Here is a 19,985-nt window from a genome sequence, read left to right as displayed (position 1 = left end):
AAAGGACCCACATGTGAACCATGTTTGACGGTAATTGAAGTCATTATTTGGATAAGTGACATCACCTGTCTTTCTTTTCCAGCTCTCCAGCGGCTCCTATCTCTGCCCCGCAGGGGGACGGAGCTGCCTGGCCCTGCTGCGGCAAATACCAGCGCTGTCTACCCACTGTATCCTGCCATCTTAATCTCCCAGTGATGTCTGCACTTCAAAATGACTCACTCACCAACCCTCAAGGCATTATCAATCAATCTACCGCAAGGAGACACAATGCAGGACTTGTAACCTTACCTGGTGAATGGGGTGGGGGTGGCTGGCGCTACCTTGGGGTGGGGGGGTGGGGGTGCGGAGGATGTGATGGGATGTGTGTGTTTGGGAGGGGGTCGGATTTCATAGGGCCTGTTACAGTAGAGGGAGTCTGTACCTGGAGTACAGCAAAGTGCAGACGAGCAATGCAGGGTGGTGTTGCGGTACCCCCCCACACCCCACCTGCTTTCCCTCCCTCCCCTCCAGCCTCTCCTACACGCCCAGACGCTCCTCTGTCTTGCCTACATGCTATCAGACATGACAATACCAGCTGGGCCGCTCCAAGCAGCAGGAAGCAGAAGTGCGCAGATTGTTCATTGCAGCGTTCATTTCACGGCATTCTGACTCACAGCGCGTGATACATTTTTGTCCCCGCCCCCCCCCCCCACCTCCCCCGGCAAGTATGTCTTGTGTTGGGGGGGGGGGGGGGGGGGGTGATTTATGGTTTATTTTTATAAAGACAGCTGTCATCATACGCATTTGCAAACCTTCAGCACAGCATACTCGCTGACTCAATTAGCAGAATGAATGGCTTTCGTTAGCGCTGTACGAGAACCGGTAGCTGGTCGATAATCCCTTTTTCAGTCAGCGGAGGCAGTGCGGAGTCTGAAGCTCGAACCCGTGTCCTGCCCCCTGGAATCTGCACGTTTTCACAGACCCACTGGGAATATGCAGACTCTTGACAGATACATTTGCGAGGCTGAGCAGGTGCTTTGGTGAGCAGGGTGACCAAGGAGCCTATGTGGAACCCCAATTTGTGCTCCCTGGTTTCCTATGGCATGAGAGCGGGTGATTTAGAGGGTGATCTGAGACCATCAATGTTCCTGAGGTCACAGAGCAGCTATGTGAACAAAGACAGGACGGGGGTGGTCTTGTGCGTCTGCTTGTCCCCTGGGGACTCATTTAACCAGCGCACAAGCAGAAGCACTGAATCACCTGCCTTTTAACGTGTGTCGTCCCTCATTAGACGACCCGCTGATTTTGATCCGTCCCTGAAGGGTTCCCGTTTTAGATCCCTGAGCAATCATTAAACCTGCTCACTCACACCTGACCTACAGCCAGGCTCTCAGCTTCCCCCAGCCTTCTCCCAGCCTGTCCGGGCTCAAAATATGTGTGTGTGTGTGTGTGTGAGAGAGAGAGAGAGAGAGGGACTCACGTGTGTGAGTGTGTGTCTGTGTGTGAGAGATAGAGAGACTCGTATGTGTGTATTCTTATGTGTGTGGGAGTATGTGTGAGAGAGCCTATGTGCACACATATGTGTGCGTGTGTGACAGAAAATTTGTGTGCAAAAGAGCCTAGATGTGAGAGGCAGAAAGTGTGAGTGTGTGAGACAGCTTGTGTCTGAAGGTGTAAAGGATGTCTGTTTGGACACGTCTAAAGACGGCACTCAGTATCGTTTGTATGTATATCCACACTAAGTTCTCTGTTCTGTGAGTGTGTCTTTAAAAGTGAAAGAGCTGGTGTGTGTGTGTGTGCGGCTGTCCCTCACAGTGCGGTATTGATTACAGTGTGAGAGTAATAATTGGCCTGGTCTATGGGCTGTCATGTTCGGCCTGATTGTTCAGAATGATAGGCCACCACTATCAGCAGCCATTTCTCTCCTCCTCCTCCTCCTCACTCCCCCCTCTATCTCTCTCTGTATCTGTCTCTCCTCATCCCTCTCTCTTTATCTTCCTCCTCATCCTTCTCCCACTTAATCTCTATCCTTGATCGATCTTGCTGTCAACATACAGTATCTGACTTTCTGTGCATTAGCTGAGCGAGTCGCATTGTGTGTTTACGTGCCTGGCAGGGCCGTTCCGCCCGCACGGGTGCAAACGCTTGAAAAATGGAGTACAGACAGTGTGGCGGGTTATGGTGGGCAAAGGAGCGACGGCGTGAAACAATAGAGCCGTGAAAGTAAAGCGCAGAAAGCAGAGCCACCCGATGCATGAACGCCGGACCGCACCAGTCTGGGGCGGTGCTGTGCAGAGCGCTAGCGGCCCCCTCTGACTGCCACGCTAACTGCGCCTACTCTGGCAGCTAAAGCAGAAAAAGAAACATTTCACGTCCGCGAAAACAAAGATCTTCTCAAATTAAAGTTTGGAAATGTAAAGTTACGGCCATATTTATCATTTTAACTTTCGCGAAAAATAGCATGTAATATCTGCTCTAATGTTTCTGAACAAAACCGTGTCACTTGTGTACTGTTAGCTAACTAGCTACTATAAAGTGAAAAGTGTAATTCGGATGCCGGAATGCAAGACATGGCGAAACGCGCAGACGTCAAGCCTGGAAGAGAGAACCGGCGTCGGAAACAAAACACCCAACTGTAGTGCACTTCCTATGCGCCACGTCGGAGCCCAGACCCGGCAGGAAGAGCGGTCAGAGGAGCGAGAGAGAGCTAACGTTTCAATCAATCAACGGTATGAAAACGATTCATTAAAAAGAATTGCATCCTTTGTCAGTTGCGCCTTCTCTTTTATGTCTTGATGCAACGACTAACATTGGGCCGGATTCAACTTTGTTTAAACGAACGAACTCCATTTTTTACAACTTTTTTTAAAAAAATCTTTTTGTGAGTGCAGAAATAAAGTTAATAGAATTGCGTGTTAAATGGCGCGAGCTGTAAGTTTATAAGCTGCACTCTTGAATCATGCTTAGAGCCCAGATCAGTGCAGATTAAACTTACTATTTCGATCAGACGACTCACTTTGGAGAAAATGTCGATACAATAAAATGAAGTGATGTCGGAGTTCCCAAGGATAATGGCTGAAAATCATCAGGTTGTTGTCCGCGTAATGAATGGGGCTACAGAAATAAACTAAGGCCCGTTTCTGTTTGGGAAGCACCAACGATGCAAGGCGGGAAAGTGTTCAACGTCATTAGAATTGTGCGTTATTTTTCTTTTTTTTTTGTTGACGGTGACACGTCTGTTATCAAAGCCACTGTCGTGTTCTGACAGTGTGCAGCAAGAATAATCTTGAGATTTGCTGTAGCCGTTTCTCCTCTTTTCTCTCTCTCTCACACAGTGGAACTGCCATGCAGCCTGCTGCACGCTCCCGTCTCTCAGCGTATGTGCTGGTGCTGTTGGTTTTGGGGTTCGAGCCAGTGATCCCTCAGGAGCCAACAGCTCCCACCCCCCCTAAACCAGGCCAGGAGGTCAGCTGGACCCTGGGATTCCGTCTGTACCGGGCCCTGCGCGCTGATGGTACCGAGAACCCCCTGTTTTCCCCCCTGATGCTGGCCGGCTCGCTGGGTGCTCTGGGGGACAGAGCAGGGGGCACGACCGCGGTTCAGTTCCAGCAGATCCTCAACACCTCTGCACTTCCACTGAAGGACCAGCTGGAGGTGCTGTCCGGGGCCGTGAAATCCATCCGCGCGGCAAACGGAACCGGCTTTAACCTCCACAGCTCTTCGGCTGTCTTCACGAAGAAGGCCCCCGTCCTGGACGCGGAGTTCCTGAAGGAGGCGCAGACCCGCTTCCGGCTGGAGCACGTGGCGCTGGGGGCGGGGGACAGCCAGGCCGACTGGGAGGCCCTCCATGCCTGGGCCGGGCGGGGCATGGGCGGGGCCAAAGGGGCTCACCCGCCAGGGGACGTTCTGGCAAAGCCAGGGGCCCTGATACTCGCCCACGCCCTGCACTTCAGAGGTAAGGTTGCAGGGGTCACATAACCCATGACAGCATGGTGCAGGAGGATTTGTACGTTGTTGCACACCCCGCAGGGGCCAAGGCACGGAAAGATCCGGAGAGAGCCGTCAGCAGAGCCGCATTTACCCTCCACGCCAGCAGAAGGGTCGTCCCAGCTCCGTGTGTCGCCGGCGCTGCGCCTTTCCTGTTGATTTTTCTCTTCATTATTGAGCACATCACTTCCAGTTGGGGTAATGTGCTGTTTAAATAATTGAGTAACGAGCGTCCAGACTCTCTGTGTCAGACCCAGCGAGTGCACTGGACACGTGCTCTCTGTACTGAAGCGCTGTGTCAGTGTTCAGGCCGTGCTCAGCACACTGCTCTGCGCACTGCCAGACTAACGCACACTCGCGTACCCTGGGACAGTGAGCAGGAAGAAGTCATCTACACAACATCCGTCACGTTTAACATACACTGAATTTTGAACAAATGATCAATTTCACTTATTGGTTAGGAGTAATTGGTGAGAAGTGAAATTGATTTTATTTAGTCGTTTTGTGAGGGCAGCTGTCCTTGTGACTTTCAGTAAGGCACGTGGACCTCATTCGGGGTCTCAGGTGCAGGAAATCTCAGAGAATATCCGCACATACACCCTGCACACGCACATCTGAGGAGCCAATAAATAAATAAACAGTGATGGTTGTAGATTTTCTGAATGCACTGAAATATGAATTCAGTTACAAATGAACGCCGTGAAGATTGAAAAATGAATGTGGTCTACGATTTTATTGCCTGTATTATTGAAATGAATTGCTTCAGTCCAGGGACATTGACTAGCTGTAGCATTAGCTGCCTTTTTTGCTCTAGGGACGGTGGCCCTACAGACAGAGTCTCCCGTCCCCCTGACCAGCTTCTGTCTGTTCTTTTGTTTGTTTGTTTGCCTTTCATTCCTCTTAGTTAATTATTGAAGGCCAAATTAAAAGCACTTTCTGTGCAGCCCCTCTCTCAGCGTCGCTCGGAGGGGGTTTGGGGGGGGGACGGGGGATGGAGAGGGAAAAGTTAAGAGGAGGAAAAGAGAGAGGGTTTGTGCGACAAAGGGAGAGGGAGTGATTGACAGCCAGCGTGGAGGGATCTGAGACCTGTCGAGGGACTTCCAGTCCTCACTCATTAATTAATTCAGCCTTTGTTCCTGTGTGAGACTAGCAGAGGAATCTCAGGATCTCGAGACCGTGGCCACCAAACCTGCTAACGATAACGCCCCATGTGGAAAGAGAAAGAAGCAATCACAACAACGTTCAGCCAACAATAATACCGTCTTAATTATTCACGAGCTCCGCGTTGTTGCACGACGTTGCGACGCGGGTTGCTTTTCTCGGTTTGATCGGTTGTGATTCAGTTGCGTTTCGGTTGTGATGGACAGGAGGCTGGGGAACAGGCTGTTATCAGTGCGCAATACCACGCTGCTTACATGCATTGTAATTAATTGCTGCACTATTAGTGATAACCACTCCACCTGCAGGGCAGTTTAATTTCAGCTCAGTAGACGTCTGATTGTCTAGACCCCAAGATAGAAGCAACACCCAGGTATTGATAATCATCCAGATTTGCAGGCGCGTATAAAACCGAGTCTTAAATCTTCCACCCCCCGCCACCCAAAGTTGAACAAATACAATCTGTTTGGAACAGCAGCCTGTGTGTGAGCTCTGGCGTTCAAGTTTTCCCTCCTGAAATGTCGTTTTCAATTATTCGTGTTTTCAGGCGCTCTGGTTTATTCTGGATGCTGTTGAGTAATTTGCAGAGGTATCGGTCTTCTGGTGATTCACCGGCCAGAGCCCATCTGTCCATTACCGCTCTCAGTGACTCGGCAGTCATTAAAACAGGATCACAGTGTGACTGACAGAATGTCCCTCAGAGTGAGCCTCCACTCTGGTGACTGGGTTAAAGCTAATCATAATTGGCCATATTGCTAAGGTTTGAAGCATCCACACGGCTGTGAAAATGAAAAGCAGATCGGGGCACTCGAGGGGCCGTCCCCCCTAAACGCCTCATACATCAGTGGCACTGGCAACTTTGCAGGAATGTCATTTTTCACTAATTTTGTTACCGACGGTAAATTTCAAAATGAATGTGCCATAAAATAAGGCATTTATTATTAATTTCCAGTTTCTTTTTCCTCTTAATACCCAACCCGCCCAAGTATTTGATGCCTCAAAGGTACATTTGGGGGATTTTGATGAATTAACTAATCAAAAAAATGCTTGATAATCCACAAAGCATATTTCTCAGAAGCAATCACTCTTATATGCATTAATGGCATTATTTGCCCATTAATTGACATAATGACAAAGTAATAGCTCAAGAGAATAAGAAAATAGCTAACAGAATAGTATAGCATTAGTATATTATTTTAGCATTCAGGGAACTACAGCATTGTTTTTGTGGCCTGACTTGACCATAAATAAGTGGAAAAACTGTGCAACACATTCCTTTTTGTTTTATAATCCACAAACGGATGAAAAACCTGGGACGTGAACCTTGCTGTTGTGGACTTTCACTGAGCGCAACCTGTTTTGATTGGATCATGCCAGTCCACAACTGACAGTGCATGGTAACTTCAGCCAACATGGGATACGTGAAGCCTCACTCTGCTATCATCAGTATATCTCATAAAAGAGAAGATCAGTCCGATTACCCGCTCATAAAGCTGATGTGCAGTGTGATTGAAAGCGCCTCTGTTTGACCGTTATCTTTTGGAATCGGTTGCTTTCAAAGTTTGAAAGGACCGCTGGGTGAGAGTGGCGGAACTGAATCCTGGGTTTATTCTCAGAGATCCGCGTTGCATTCATTAGCATACACCTCGCAAAAATCCAGGTCTTTGAACCGTGTTTGAATTGCTTTAAAAAAAAAAAGATACTAATCTCAGCTTTGGTTTCCACATACAAGTGTATCATTCTGAAAGAAGGCATGCCCCTGGTACAAGGACAAGCCATGTCTGACAGACGCACTCACACATTCAGTTGAAGGTTTAAATGTAAACTAGTATGTTTTGCTGCCTCTTTTGATTAGAATCTCTGCTCGTCTCCCCTGGCTGGATCAATGATCCACAGACAGTGAGGCAGTCAGCCCTGGGAAAAGAATACATTAGTCTTGATCCTCTTTATAATCTTTTTATTGAACTCCTTCTTCGTTATTGAATCTAATGAGTTGAATATATGGGTTGTATTGATGCGTATGTTACCAACGCCGGTCTTGTGTTCCCACATCTCTCCTCTAGTTCCTCTCTCCTTTTCTCATCATTCCCCTTGTCTTCTTTGTTCTTTTCTCCTGTGTATCTCTGTCCTTGTTTTCTCTCGCAGTTGTGGTGGTAGTCTGTGTGACTTTCTCAGCTACGTGGTGCATGGAGATTTTGGGGGAGTGTGGTGTCTGTCTGTCTGACAGAGAGGGCCATGCAGTGACCCTCCTTGTGTCCTTGTGTGGGGACACTGGGTTTCAGGGGCTGTGGAGTGACTGTCTGCCTTTTTTGCAGGTCTGTGGGACAAAGGGTTCGAGGAGGGAAGCCAGGACATTCGCAGTTTTCTGGGGACTAAGTACACCAAGACTCCCATGATGCACTGCGCAGGTAGGCCCCTTCGGTCCCATGGGTGCTGCTGTACTGACCCGTCTGAGCGGGACCGATCCCTCACTCTGTCTCCCCGCAGGTGTGTTCCGTCACTATGAAGACATGGAGAACATGGTCCAGGTTCTGGAGATGGGGCTGTGGGGTGGCCGGGCCAGCCTGGTTCTGCTGCTGCCCTTCCATGTGGAGCCCCTGACCCGACTGGACCGACTCCTGACCCCGGAGCTTCTGGCAAAGTGGCTCGAGAAGCTGCGTGAGCAGAGCATGGCCATCTCCCTGCCCAGAGCCACACTGACCAGCACTCTCAACCTGCAGGTAAGCCCTATACACACTGACCAGCACTCTCAACCTGCAGGTAAGCCCTATACACACTGACCAGCACTCTCAACCTGCAGGTAAGCCCTATACACACTGACCAGCACTCTCAACCTGCAGGTAAGCCCTGTACACACTGACCACACGCTCAACCTGCAGGTAAGCCCAGAGCCACACTGACCAGCACTCTCAACCTGCAGGTAAGCCCTATACACACTGACCACACGCTCAACCTGCAGGTAAGCCCTATACACACTGACCAGCACACTCAACCTGCTGGTAAGCCCAGAGCCACACTGACCAGCACTCTCAACCTGCAGGTAAGCCCTATACACACTGACCAGCACTCTCAACCTGCAGGTAAGCCCTATACACACTGACCAGCACTCTCAACCTGCAGGTAAGCCCTATACACACTGACCAGCACTCTCAACCTGCAGGTAAGCCCTATACACACTGACCAGCACTCTCAACCTGCAGGTAAGCCCTATACACACTGACCAGCACTCTCAACCTGCAGGTAAGCCCTATACACACTGACCAGCACTCTCAACCTGCAGGTAAGCCCTACACACACTGACCAGCACACTCAACCTGCAGGTAAGCCCAGAGCCACACTGACCAGCACTCTCAACCTGCAGGTAAGCCCTATACACACTGACCAGCACTCTCAACCTGCAGGTAAGCCCTATACACACTGACCAGCACTCTCAACCTGCAGGTAAGCCCTACACACACTGACCAGCACACTCAACCTGCAGGTAAGCCCTATACACACTGACCAGCACTCTCAACCTGCAGGTAAGCCCTATACACACTGACCAGCGCGCTCAACCTGCAGGTAAGCCCTATACACAGTCAGTCCTGCCCCCAGCCCCACCAGACCCGCCCTGCCAGTCCTGCCCACACAGCCTCAGCACAGGCCTTTCGGGAGGGATTCCTGCGTTCTCGGCCAGTGCCTGGGCGGGGCCCAGCAGGGCCTGGGTGAAGGCGTGGACGGCCAGCTGCTGCAGCCCCAGGAGGCGGAGTCCCAGGCAGGTCAGGCCTGCGGAGGGGCGGAGCTCGGTGGCCCCAGCACCGGGCAGCAGCTGGGGCTCAGACAGGAGCGCATGGTACACTCGTAGCGAGGTGCAGACCGCTCCCTCCACGCTGTCCAGGATGGCCCAGTTGCACCTGTGCAAAGCGACGGTGACCGGGCCTCCCGCTGTGTCCGGGTCCTGCTGCAGCAGGCTGGCCCAAATGCTCCTGCTCTGGGCAGAGAGCGTGTGATTGGCTGGCTGAGCCTGAGCAGGCCGCTGAAGGCCAGGGGCTTGGACAGGCCTCGGGGCCCGTAGCAGCGCCGGAACTGGCGGCTGAGCTCCACACAGGTGGCCACGCCCGCCTGGAGCTCCTGCAGCTGGCCTTCCGGGACTCCACCTGCTGAGCTGGGCTGCAGAACCAGCCTGGACCTCATGTGGACTCTGCAGAGGAAGGAGAGAGAAAAGAGTAGAGAGAGAGAGAAAAAGAGAGAGAGATAGATGGGTGTTAGCTAGAGATGTCTGATCCAGTGAGAATCAGTGAAACATTTTCTCAGCAGACAGTGACTGAGTGGGTAGCCTGCTGCTGAGAAGAGCAGTGGAGAGGTGAACTTGGACTGGGCTGTAGGATGTGACTCTGAGTGCTGTCTGCTCTGTGTAAGCAGCGTCTGCCACGCTCTTATCATTATTTCATCCTCCAGTACAAGCTTTTGACATTAACGTGAGGGAGAGGGGCACTTGTAGCGCAGCTCTCCTTTAAAAAGCGAACGCTGCAGCAGGACCGTGACACAGCAACACGACTACAGCAGCGGAACAAGAGCCTCAGCTGTACGGACGCCGTGGGACCGGCCCAAACGCCCGCAGTCAGCTGTTCCGCTACACGACACGCAAAGAGCGCTGCCGTCTCACAGGATCGCTGCCAGATTTCATTTGGCTCTTCCTCTCCCCCCGTCGCGCTCCCACCCTGTCCTCTCCGCTGCCCTTCCCTTTCTCTCTCTCTCCCTCTCCCTCTCCCTCTCTCTCTCTCTCTCTCTCTCTCTCTCTCTCTGCTGAAGTGAGGGGTGTAGGGTGTGAGGACACAGCAGAGAGGGCTTGGAGCTCTCTAATGCACTGTTGCTGGAGACTCGAGGTGTGAATGTTCCTCTTCGCTCTCCGCCTTCTCTCACACACAGCCTCGATTATGCAGTGAGCTCATCCCGCTCCTCCAGCGGAGTGAACCCCCCCCCCCCCGACTCGGGCATCCCTTTCCCCCCGATTGGCCTTAAAGCTCCATGAATATTTTTCATCAGCCTGTATTAACGTATGTAACGGTGCCTGTCAGCGCGGCTCTGAGTGGGGGATGTGCCCGGGGGAGGCTGATGTATGCAGACTGCATGTGATTTTGCGCTCTGACTCGCCGCCGTTCTGAGGCGTCAGGCCTCTGTCACGCGCCTCGCATCCCTGTGCTGATTTTCTCTCCTGATTGGCTCACGGCTGGGGAAGGCCGTTACCCAGGTTTCGTTTGCGGCGCGATTCTCTCAGCCGTCGTACTCCTACGGGCGCTTTCTCCAGCGTCTCTGGAGCTGGGCGGCAGGCCTGTAGACCTAAATAAGAGTGACATTCAGCAGGAGACAGGGTGGGTGGGGGTGGGGACGGGGGGGCCGGGTTAGCGAGCGCCGGGGACAAGGTGAAAACACGCAGGCTAAAAATAACCCTACTGGCTCTTGCAAAGGGCACGCCGCTGCAGTGGAGGCGCGGCCCCTGGTCCTGGGCTTGTTTAACGAGCCCGGCCGAGGGCGGCCGCCTGCCCGTCTGTGCCGGCCCCGCGCTGGGCTCACCGCCAGTGAGAGACACGCCGAACCCCGCTGTAATTACCGCCTCGCAGCACCGGGTGCACTCCCGGAGATACTGGCGCAAGGGGGTGCGTGGCGGCAGCTGCGGAGCTACGTGCATGCGGCCTGAACGTGCACACGCACGCACACACACGCACGCACACACACACGCACACACACACACGCACACACATACACACACACACACACACAAACACACACACACACACGCACACACACACACACACACATACACACACACGCACACACACACACACACACACACACGCACACACACACACGCACACACACGCACGCGTACGCGCACGCACACGCACACACACGCACACACACGCACACGCACACACATGCGCATACACACGTGTGAGAACACGCGGCCATGTTGCCGCCAAAGACCCGCAGGAACGGGCATGGTTTGGCCGGTAAATCACCTGAATAAGACATCAGTGAAAAAGATGATGTTCAGTTTAGAGGAGCTGGGAGAGTTTAGAAATGATTGCATTTTTTGCCAAGGTCTAGAACCCGCAGCTGAATAAAACATGCGCAGGGACCCGCCTGCACCTGCGCATTTCCACTGCGCGGCAGACATGCAGAGAAATGCAGTGCTGAAATTCTTTCTGTGTACCTCTGTGCTCTTTTATATATCATTCAGGAATATTTTTATTGACGTTGTTAGCGCGGTAACGCATATTTAAGAAAGAGACATCTTTGGATGAATTATAAAGAGTGAGAGAGAGAGGGTTGGAGGTAAAAAGAAGTGAGCTCTGTGCATAGACGGAGAGATCTGTAAGAGAAACCCGACTGAAAAGTGGAGCTTATTCCAGTGCAGATGAGTGCCATTCCACTCAGCGGATGCCATCTTCCACTGCAGCTTATACTTCACAACACTGGCGTTGCAGGACTTTTTGCACAGTTCATGTCAAGCACCTGGTTAGTTTCAGTGCTGCAGCAGTGTCCAGCAGACTTCTCGGGATTCCTACAGGTCTTGAGCCTCCACCTGGTGCCCTGAGACTCCAGGAACCACGGAGGCACAGCTCTGTCTGTCTGTCACGCTGTCTGTGTATGTGTGTGCATGCCTGTGTGTTTACGAGCTGTGTGTGTGAGTGTGTGTGCATGTATGAAGCAGTGTAAGTGTAGAGATGTTCTTCTGTGCACAGATGTATATGTGTGCATGTGTGTGTTAAGCAGTACATGAGGTATCTGTGGAGACCTGTGAGTGTGTGTGTGTTGGTAACGTTATTGTGGTTATAGTGTTCTACATACACCGAATGCTCAATCCTTTGACTACTCCTCTTTCACCAATGACAGGAGTTTCTCACAAGGGCCTGTGAACTCTCTCCCCAAAAACGCCTGTTTATGTATTTTCATTCAGAGCACAGTATTCACTGGAGGGTGGTCAGGGCGTTATCGCCCCCTCTCCCCCAAACCCTGATTGATCCACCGAAATCTCCAGCTCTCCACACCACAGTTTACACTCCTCAGACTGAGAAGAGAAATGGGAGAGAAACTGCGGTGATTCAGCAAATTACATAGCTGCACAATAATTGATCTAAACAAATTGCTTTGCCTGGCGTAGCCTCGAACAAAGGCCGTGACAGCACTGTGGCATAGCTGCGCTGTGCGTTTGAAAGAGGAGCAGCAGCCTGTCCGTGTCCCGCTCCCTGTGCACCCCGAGTCACGGCTTATGTTGCGCCCCGCTGTGACAGGACCTCTTCATTTTTAAACACCCATTGTTTTAAAAATTAAAAGTCCAGGGGGACTTTTGCCAGAAGGCCCTGCCCTTACACAGGGACACCATGAGACGGGAGGTTTATATTTGTATCTGGGGGAGTAGAGGAGGCTGTGTGCCAGCCGCTGACGTCGCACGTGATGGTAATCACTGCTGACAACGCCGGCGCTGAGAGACGCTGCATCACGCCGGCCCTTCCGGCAGCAAACGGCCTCATGGCTGCGTCAGCCAATCACAGCGCAGTTTGACAGAGACTGTGTGATCTGAGAGACTGTGTGAGAAAGAAAAAATTCCAAAAAGTTTCGTCTTAATGAAATGAAGGTGAGTTTTTATGAACATTCTGGTTTGGATTTGGAAAAATAAAATCTCTGTGCTTTAGGACAGAAAAGAAAGAGTGGTATGCTGTGACTCACAGTGGGGCTGAGCTGTTTTGTGTAACTTGGTTGTGTGTCTGAAGGGATTGATGATGTAACATCTTTGTCGTGATAATGATAGACATCGTTTGAATTTAGCCAGAAACTGAAGCAGGCTGATGGAGGGAGTGAGAGTGAGGCAGACAGATCGAGGCAGAAGGAGAGAACAAGTGAAAAACAAGAGGCAGCAGTGTGGAGGCCTGGTAAGGAGCAGAGCTCATAAACAGGAGGTTGCTGATTCACTTTCCCGGCGGGGCACTGCTGCTGCACCCTTGGGCCAGGCACATAACCCAAAACTGCCTCAGTCTCGCTGTATCAATGGATACATTTGTCAGTCGCCCTGGATGAGAGTGTTGGCTGAATGACAGTAATGTGAATGTAACTGTAATGTAAAATGGAGGAGGTGAGGATTGGGCGGGGAGGAAGGGACATGGTTAAGAGCTAAGCAGGGAAAGGGAAGGGTGACCAGAGAGAGGGGCGTAGGAGGAGCACAGGGCTGTGCTGTGGGTGTGCTGCGGAGGGCAGAGGAAGGCAGTGATGAATAATGGGAGGAATAACGGATGAGGACAATAGAAGTGCATTAGACACAGAGGTGGCATGTGGCCGCTGCCACGGGGAGCAGAGGAACATGGGAAGGCGCAGGGCGGGGTCGCGCTGCTCATGCGGACGGCCCGGCCTGTCATGGCTGCCTCTCGCTGCCTCTGCGTGTCTCTGCCCCCCCCCCGCCCACCTCTCCTTACTGGCGTGACTTACATTTCTGTATTTACTGCAGACGTTTAGAAAGGACGGACGGGTGTCTGCGTTGGCTCCCCTCTCTGGCCGTTCCCTGTGCCCCTCTGAGAGAGGAGCTGCTGTGCGGCTCCACTCCGGTGTCACCGGAGTGCAGCTTGTTACTGGATATGTCTGTGCTTTGTTCTTCTCTCTCCTTTTTTCTCCTTTGCCAATTGATATTCAGAATCAAAGGGGCGTTATTGGTATGGCAGACATGTAGCTGTGCCAACGGAGTGAGGGTTAAACTGGTGTGAGTGAAACTCTTCCCTCTCTCTGTCACCTTAACACCCCCCCCCCCCCCCCCCACACACACACACACACACACCCCCCAAGACAAGCGTGCTGTTTAAAAGGACCTCTTCTACGTGAATATAAACCGGCTGTCAGAGAGCATCTTTCTGTGGAATTCATATCAGAAGAAAAACAAAGAGGGCTGAGGTCGCAAGGATTATTTTTAAATTATTCATGGGCGACTTTTACGTCCAGAGCTGCTGTCTGAAAGTTTTCTCAGTATTATCTACGCAAGGGTCACACAAGGACAGCTGTCACATTTAAAAGAAAAAAAACACTTTGGATATTTGTGATATCATCTGCTTTTTGTGTTTGTCATGTTTTTAGAGTTTTCATCACCCCCATCAAGTGTATACTGGAGGGAAAGAGATCCCTCCATGGGCAATAATTATACCCTGGGTTTTAATAATCTGATAACAATCTTATTCTGTTTGTAATGAGTTTGCATAATTGATCGATAGCTTCCCCCCGGTGCTGTTTGGAGTTGGAGATGTTGAGTGCAGCTGAATGAAATGGTTTGGGCTGGATTGGTCAGGGCAGGGTTTTGTGTCCTCTCTAACAGAATGCCTCTCCCCCGCTCTGTCAGAAACACCTGTCCGCCCTGGGGCTGACTGACGCCTGGGACGAGAAGAAGGCGGATTTTTCAGGAGTGATGGGGAAGGCGGCCGGGCAGGGGGAGCTCCACCTGGCGGGGGTTCTGCACTGGGCCACTCTGGAGCTCACACCACAGGGGGGCGGGGAGACGGATGAGGAGAAGGTGGGGAAGACCAAGCTGTTCTATGCTGATCACTCCTTCATCGTCCTGGTGAAAGACAATGTCTCTGGAGCGCTTCTGCTCATGGGAGCCCTGGATCAAACAGAGGGGGCAGCCCTGCATGACGAGCTATAGGCACACCTGCACTGACACAGTTACGCCCACACTGACACACTCACGCCCACACTCACACTGACACACTCATACCCATACTCACACCCACACTCACGCCCACACTCACACTGACACACTCATGCCCACACTCACACTGGCACACTCACACCCATACTCACACTGACATGCTGACACACTCATACTGATACTCACACTGACACACTGAAACACACTCATACTGACACTCACACTGACACACTGAAACACACTCATACTGATACTCACACTGACACACTGAAACACACTCATACTGACACTCACACTGACACACTGAAACACACTCATACTGACACTCACACTGACACACTGAAACACACTCATACTGATACTCACACTGACACACTGAAACACACTCATACTGACACTCACACTGACACACTGAAACACACTCATACTGATACTCACACTGACACACTGAAACACACTCATACTGACACTCACACTGACACACTGAAACACACTCATACTGACACTCACACTGACACACTGAAACACACTCATACTGACACTCACACTGACATGCTCAGTGACACAGTTGAACGCTCGCACTGACGCACTGAAACATCTGCACACCCACACTGATGGACTGACGCACTGACTGACTCTTGCGCACTGAAATGGCAGGTATTCTGTTATGACCAGGTATTCATGGCCTTCCTTTGTCTTGGAGGTTCTGTTTGGTAACAGGAGGTTCCAGTCTATGTTCCTGCTCTGGCTATGGGTATTCTGTATGTGATCCTTTAAGAATGTTTATAATCAGCCAGAAAATCAGAGCACTCTGGGCTTTAACAAGGGCGTAGCTTTAAATGTGAACCACAGCATGATAAATATCTGCTGATTTTTAGAGGGTCAGAGGTCATATAATATATGCATGCACATGCCTGTGTAATTGCTTTGGGTAGGTAACACATTCAGCAGCTTTGTAGGCCAATTCACAGACCCTCCCCAAAATCATGTAATATGGCAGCTTCTGGTGTGGAAGCACAATGTATAAAATTTGGAAATCACAATGGTGAGCTCACCATTTCTCACCATTATCCTGCACGCTCCGACACAAAGTGACTGAACTAAGAGACATTAATACACACACACACACAGAGTCACTGAAAATCACAGATACACACCCTCTGCGACACATTGTGCCTTGTTCATAAATAAAAAAAAAAAAACAAAAAACTAAATTATGCATTTTCCCCCGAGCACATAAACCAAAATTAAACATCTGTGAGTATAGCAATACATGTGGATACTACGATGGGGCTTTTTCAGTTAATGCTTTTTTGTATATAAGCTATAGTATCTTTAGAATGGCCCACTGCTGACATTGATATCTGGGAAGAGACATTCCGGGCAGCGGACAGAGGCATTAGCACTGAGAGTGAGAAACAGGAAGGGACAGAGCGCCACCCTGCTATACAGTACGGCATCTGCGTCTCCACAGCATCTCCCCCCACGCGTTGGGGGAGGGGTTAAGAATCACTCAGCCAAAAGCTTATTGATGGGGTGGCTTTTGTTTATTATATTAATAACTCGAAACCCGCCATCAACTCATGGGAGAGCCACCGTAACCCTTTTACTTTTTAAATCCATCAGCAGCGCGCAGTGGCCATCCCTGTCTCATTTCTGTTAAAGGTTGAAAGTAATCGCATCACTGTTTTTTTTTTTTTGTTAATGTTGTTATTTCGAGGGCCATCGGTGCTATTGATCATGTCGGCCTGCAGACGTGAAACCCCAGTGACGGCAAACGGCCAGAGAAGAGGAAATGACTGATTAATATGAACATGAAATATGACATAATTCATATAAAAACACTGACAGTTGCTCACTGAGGAGGTGGGGGGTAGAGGGGAATTAGGGGTGGTCTGCTCGGAGAGGAGGGAGGGGCATTCAGGTGGGTTGCAGAGAGAATGGACAGAGAGAAATTCTGTGCAGTATGGCTCTGCTTACCAACTCATCATTAGCTTATGAGTGCTTCAGCAACCCTGCCGATTTGAAGCCATTTACATTTAATGACCATTTGAAAGAGGAAGTGTTTTTTTCTTTTATTTTTTTTTCCAGATCACATTCACCAAACCATTTTCACATTTTGATTTTATAGAGATTTTTGGTCTGAAGCTAAGCATAAGCAGCAATGAAGGACCTTCAATCTATCATGTGCATTTTAACCATAAAGTACAAATTAGCCACCATGTTTAAATAAATGCTGCACATGGCAACAGTGCTGAGAAGGTCTGGGTTGTTTGTTGTTTACAGGTGAATAGCTTCAATCCTCAAGGGCAGCAGAGATTTTAGAGGTTTTTCTTGAACCAAAGGATTTAATTACTTGATTTGAATCAAAAAAAGCAAAGAAGTTCTTGATAAATTGGTTATTTAAAATCACCTCTATAAATTGTGCTGGACCCCTCTGGCCCTTCAAGGACTGTGTCCTTGCGCTAACTTTCCCAACAAATATACTGCTTGCTGCAGGGAGGTACAGAGAATCGTTCTTTTTTTCTTTCCACAAATGAATTATTGAGAAATAAAACGTACAAGTGAAAAAAAGAATCGCTCTGTGCCATTAATCTTAAAAAAGAATAAGTGTCCCTGCGTAGGCATGTTTTATTAAAAGGTTTTAGCATTTTTTTCTGTTTTAGATGACGCTTCAGTGCTTTGCAAGTCACACACAGACACACACACCCGCTTTCAGATGTCATTATTACTAGAGGCAAGGAATGTTAGTCTCTCAGTGAAAAGAGGGAAAGATCATGTCCAGGAGGGGGGAAACTGTCTATGTGTGTCGCCATGAATATTTGTCCAATTATATGTCAGGTACAGCCTGGAAATGAGCACAAGTGAAGCTTACACATAACACTCTCATAACATTCCTTTAACACTGTAGTAATGTTAAAGTGTTCCCGGAGGATCATGGTCATATGATGAGAGAGCTTGTGGCCATAGGTGTATAGAGAGCATTGTCTTGTCTCTGGACTGAGGCAGTGACAGGTTAATCCTCGGAAGACAGATTGTAGCGTGCGAGGTGCAGTATTGATTGGATGAGCAAAGACACTTTGTCCATTAAAAGGAAGCCCGCGGCCCCCGCGCATGTCGTCTGCGCACATCAGGGCCACGTTGGCATGCAGCAGGGCTTGCATCCTGGTTCAGTTCATCTGAAAGCCCCCCCAAGCGCATGAACTGGGTCAAAACAACAACAAGTATGTGAAAGTACAGAACACAAGGATACCCGTGGAAACAGTTAATTGTGCTAGCAATCCTTGCTAGCTCTGAAAGCCTCTTGTCTTGCTTTGCACTGTTGTCCTTCCTCTCTGCTTCCACCTTGCTCTGCCTATCAATCAGACAAAATCGTTTTTGTGTTGTGCCATTTGCAATAGGAAGAGTTGCAAAAATTCTTGCAAAGTGCAACAAGAATATGCTTATTAGAAATGAGTTATGAGCTGTATTTCCTTGGTGTTAGCATTGACCTGTTAGAGTGCTGTTTGTCATGCTGTTGCTTTCCCCTGTGTATAAAGAAAACTTCAATAAAGAAAATATTTAAACGGGAGCCTGTCTGTTTTCGCAGACTATTTCAGAGCTCAGAGATGGTCCTGGAGTGCCCGGAAAGACTGCCGGGTAAGGGCTCTTCACGGTCAGTGCTGGACGCTGATTGCCTGGGTTGGAGACCGTTGTCTGTTAGGGCATTCTGATTGTACAGTATGAACGGGCAATTGAGCAGAATGTATTGGGGGGGGGGGGGGGGGGGGACTGAGTGACATTACCAGGACCAAGAGTGGCTTTATCTGCGTCTTTAATGTTTAATCACCTGTTTTAAATAAAATATTACATACCGAGAGATGAACTTCACCCCCAACACACCCCCACGAGTTAACTGCGAAGGAAAGGGAATGGAAGCGCTTCAGATTTTCGAGAAGTGGGTGAAAAAAGCATTTTGAGATTTGCTGCTGCAAATACTTACACATCAAGGAGATCCTCAAGCTAACTTTTACTGGTGGAATTACAGGCCCCGGTCCATTAACGTTAACGTTTTGCTAAAAGCGAAAAGGACGGAATACATGGGTCTGTGCAAAAAACAGGCACTCTTTGGAATAAAAAATAATATTTTGTAAATCTAGCTAGCTAACGTAGCCATCTGGCTTTTCCATCCGTTCCATCCAGCATTATAAATGGATAACATTGTAAAGAACTGTAACCTATGTAAGTCGCTTTGGATAAAAGCGTCTGCCAAATGAATAAATGTAAATGTAAAATAGTTCTCCCTAATGCGCGATAACGTTAGGTAACCATGTGGCCGCTTTTTTAAGCTTTGTAGTGAGGCAGCGAACAGTGAATCAGACCTCATTTTCTTTAGCGAAGTTAATTCTTTTAAAGAAATAATGGACATTGCCTTCGGGCGTGTTCACATGTCACCCCTTTTAGGCTACCCCTTGTGTTGTGCGCTTCAATGGTTTTCCACATTGCGGCGAGTCAGGCACGCTAAATTAGACGTTTGCGTTACACGTTACAGTTCTGAGCAATAAACATTAACTTTGGCGAATGTTATTTTGCCAAGGTATGTTAACGTTAATTTCTCCTTTTCAGTGGCCAGCATTATTGATAAGACCAATCTCATTTTATGACAAAAAATCAGGAACTTGTAAACTTACGATTTCCTGAAGATATCCTTGGGAAGAAACACCTGTTTAACAAAGTGCGTTATTGTAAGTCCTGCACCAATTGATGATTACGACAGAACGCGGTTTGGCAGTTCATTTGTTTCGAGTTCAAATTAAAGTAGAAACACGCGCACTTTCAAAATCTGAATTTTTGCCTGTCAGTCAATATTCAAACAATCCAATGAAATATGGGCCTACTATATCCTGGCTAGGAATGGAAGAAATGCAGAGCAGGACTTCTCAGGGCCCTTACACTTGCACAATGGAAAAACGTGCAGAATTTTCCACAATAGTAAATGCTTTTCTTTAGAAACTAAAGTCAGCGTGACCCTTATTCCCACGGAGAAAAATGTTCTTTCTGATACCACCCTGTAACGCCATACGCCTTGTAACCACGGGCAAATTCACCGACAGTGCTATCCAACAAAAATGACAAAAAAAAATCTTCAGGAGAAGGCTTTACAGTATCAGATAAAAAGTGGAATAAAGTGGATTATGTTACATTACGTAATTAA

At 49.3% G+C, this 19,985-nt stretch overlaps 1 protein-coding gene across 1 annotated transcript; it reads left to right on the top strand.

Annotated features, from left to right (window-relative positions):
• The first annotated feature begins 2,472 nt into the window (after positions 1–2,472).
• serpinh2 (serine (or cysteine) peptidase inhibitor, clade H, member 2) lies at positions 2,473–14,837 on the top strand. Its single transcript, XM_036547520.1, has 5 exons — positions 2,473–2,684; positions 3,313–3,934; positions 7,440–7,532; positions 7,612–7,844; positions 14,483–14,837. The coding sequence occupies exons 2-5, from the start codon at positions 3,325–3,327 to the stop codon at positions 14,783–14,785; spliced, it is 1,239 nt and encodes a 412-aa protein (XP_036403413.1). The 5' UTR covers positions 2,473–2,684; positions 3,313–3,324; the 3' UTR covers positions 14,786–14,837.
• The last annotated feature ends 5,148 nt before the right edge of the window (positions 14,838–19,985 follow it).

Source organism: Megalops cyprinoides, chromosome 16 (genome assembly GCF_013368585.1).
Source record: "Megalops cyprinoides isolate fMegCyp1 chromosome 16, fMegCyp1.pri, whole genome shotgun sequence".
NCBI classification, from domain to species: Eukaryota; Metazoa; Chordata; class Actinopteri; order Elopiformes; family Megalopidae; genus Megalops; species Megalops cyprinoides.
Note: the sequence above shows the minus strand (reverse complement) of the source record. Positions and strands in the feature narration are given on the sequence as shown.